Below are 2,155 nucleotides of genomic sequence, written 5' to 3' on the forward strand. Positions count from 1 at the left end.
TGTTGTTACTGCATAAGTTTGCTTTGGCTATTTGCACTCTTTTTTGGTTCGATTTAGGATTAATTTATCTAGATCTGTGAAAAGTGACATTGGTATTTTGATGGGACTGACAATGTGAGAATTGATTGTAATCTGTGTACCAATAGCTTAGTCCATTCCAGGGCACATTGGAGTTCATTGATAAGTGGCAGCTGTGACTATCACCATCATATTTATGCATAACATTCAGATATATTTGAATCTTTGTATGGTAAAAACATTACAAAATACAATAATAATATCAGTCTTAAACAGGCACAAAACATGGACGAAATAGTGACTTGTTTTGCTGTTATTTACATCTTGCTTCCATTTCCCAGTTCTCAAAAGTCTATGGCCCAGTGTTCACTCTGTATTTTGGCATGAAGCCTATAGTGGTGTTACATGGATATGAAGCAGTGAAGGAAGCCCTGATTGATCATGGAGAGGAGTTTTCTGGAAGAGGCCTTTTCCCAATTGCCGAAAGAGCTAGTAAAGGACTTGGTAAGTGTACAAGTGCCTGAGGCAGCAGTGGCAAAGAGGGTAGGAAGGATGGAAACACAGCTTGGGTGGGCAGAGCTTGGGCCACCCACATGCCTATGGACTGTCAGCTCCCTCCTCCTAACCTGGGATTTCACTCCTAGTTTCTGTTTCCCATTCTGGTAGGAATCATTAACAGCAATGGAAGTAGATGGAAGCAGATCCGACGCTTCACCCTCATGACCCTGCGAAATTTCGGGATGGGGAAGAGAAGCATTGAGGAACGTGTCCAAGAAGAAGCCCACTGCCTTGTGGAGGAGTTGAGAAAAACCAAGGGTGAGTGACTCTCTACTCTGTATCACTGACCTATACAGACAGACTGCTGTCTTCTCTGGTGACATCCTTGGGCACATTCAGGGGTGGCCAGATCTTTCATCATGAGTCTTGGTTGTCAGTCCCGTAGTGGAGGAGAAAGGTTTGAAACGGAGATCCCAGGAAGATTGTGTGCATCTGCGCCGTGTGTACAGGCATGATTGTGTATATAGTGTGGACATAAAAGGATGTTTAATCTGATTTTCTCCTTAACTTGTGTCTTTGTTTTCAAATCAGAAATCATGAGTGTATGTTTTGAGTTCATTTTCAGAAAGTGTTAAAGAGCAATGCTTTTTCCATAGTGTAAATGTAAGTTACCTATTTGAGAACATTTCACCAGAGAATATATGGCAAATGGTCATGGTGGGAATGACCCCATCACACACTTACAGAGCACCACCACGTGACCTGTGCTTTCATTTAATTGTGCTCTGTTTGCATGGTCAGCCTCACTGACATGTCTGGGTGTTTCTGCCAGGCCTTGCTATAGTTCTGGCCAGTGATGATGCTATGAATGGTTTTACTTGCTTAGGTATATCTCAGTGTAATTCTTATGTGTTATTATTTCCCTAGAGATTCAGCACTGTTCCAAAAATATGAAAATTACTTATTTCTTGGTTATCATTACTTACTATATTAATTTCTCTTTCTTGAGCAACTATTTTGTTGAATAATTCTGAAAAACACAGAAATACCAATGTATAAATTATTTGTTTAAGTAGATTTTAACCATTATCAATAACTCTTTACCTTTTCTTTCCTAAGAGTACTTTGGCTCTGTTTTCAGTTTTTCTTATCTCTTTTCCCTCTGTTTATTGGATTTAGTTTAGATATTTATGGTAATTATTTTCCTCACATTTCAAATTCTACTAACCTATGAAGTGCGGGTTACAATGAATCTGATTATCAGCTTGGATTCTAAATTACCCTTTTAAAAATTCTCTGTTTCAAATGAAGTGAAAGGAAAGATTTAAAATCAGATTTTATCTGTGCTGATGCACACACATACAGGCAAACACACACAGATACAATCCCAAGGCTTTGCAAATTACCTTACTCCTCTTTGGCTGAAATACAACTTTTTCTGAAAGCTAAGAAACCTGTAATGTGGAAAGGAGCCTGGGATAGAAGCAGCTAACTCAACTGGTTTCCTGTTGTTCCATGCCCTGCCATTTATTTGGAACAATTTTGATTCAAGTCATTCTTATTTAGGGTCTTCAGATGTGTGTTTGGGAGATCTTAACATATAAAATTTATTGATCACTTAATTGCAACATTTTCATGG

The 2,155-nt window shown here is 38.7% G+C and overlaps 1 protein-coding gene across 1 annotated transcript in view; it reads left to right on the forward strand.

Annotated features, from left to right (window-relative positions):
- Positions 1-294: 294 nt before the first annotated feature.
- LOC105826932 (cytochrome P450 2C9-like) overlaps positions 295-2,155 on the forward strand; it is a gene marked incomplete at its 5' end in the record, with an annotated part of 15,855 nt that continues 13,994 nt past the window's right edge. Inside the window, 2 exons of the mRNA XM_012664949.1 lie at positions 295-522; positions 685-834. Of these exons, the coding sequence (XP_012520403.1) occupies positions 295-522; positions 685-834 (378 nt within the window). The remainder of the gene's footprint in view (positions 523-684; positions 835-2,155) is intronic.

The sequence above is a fragment of the Propithecus coquereli genome, unplaced genomic scaffold, assembly GCF_000956105.1.
Source record: "Propithecus coquereli isolate 6110/MARCELLA unplaced genomic scaffold, Pcoq_1.0 Scaffold940, whole genome shotgun sequence".
Classification (NCBI taxonomy): domain Eukaryota; kingdom Metazoa; phylum Chordata; class Mammalia; order Primates; family Indriidae; genus Propithecus; species Propithecus coquereli.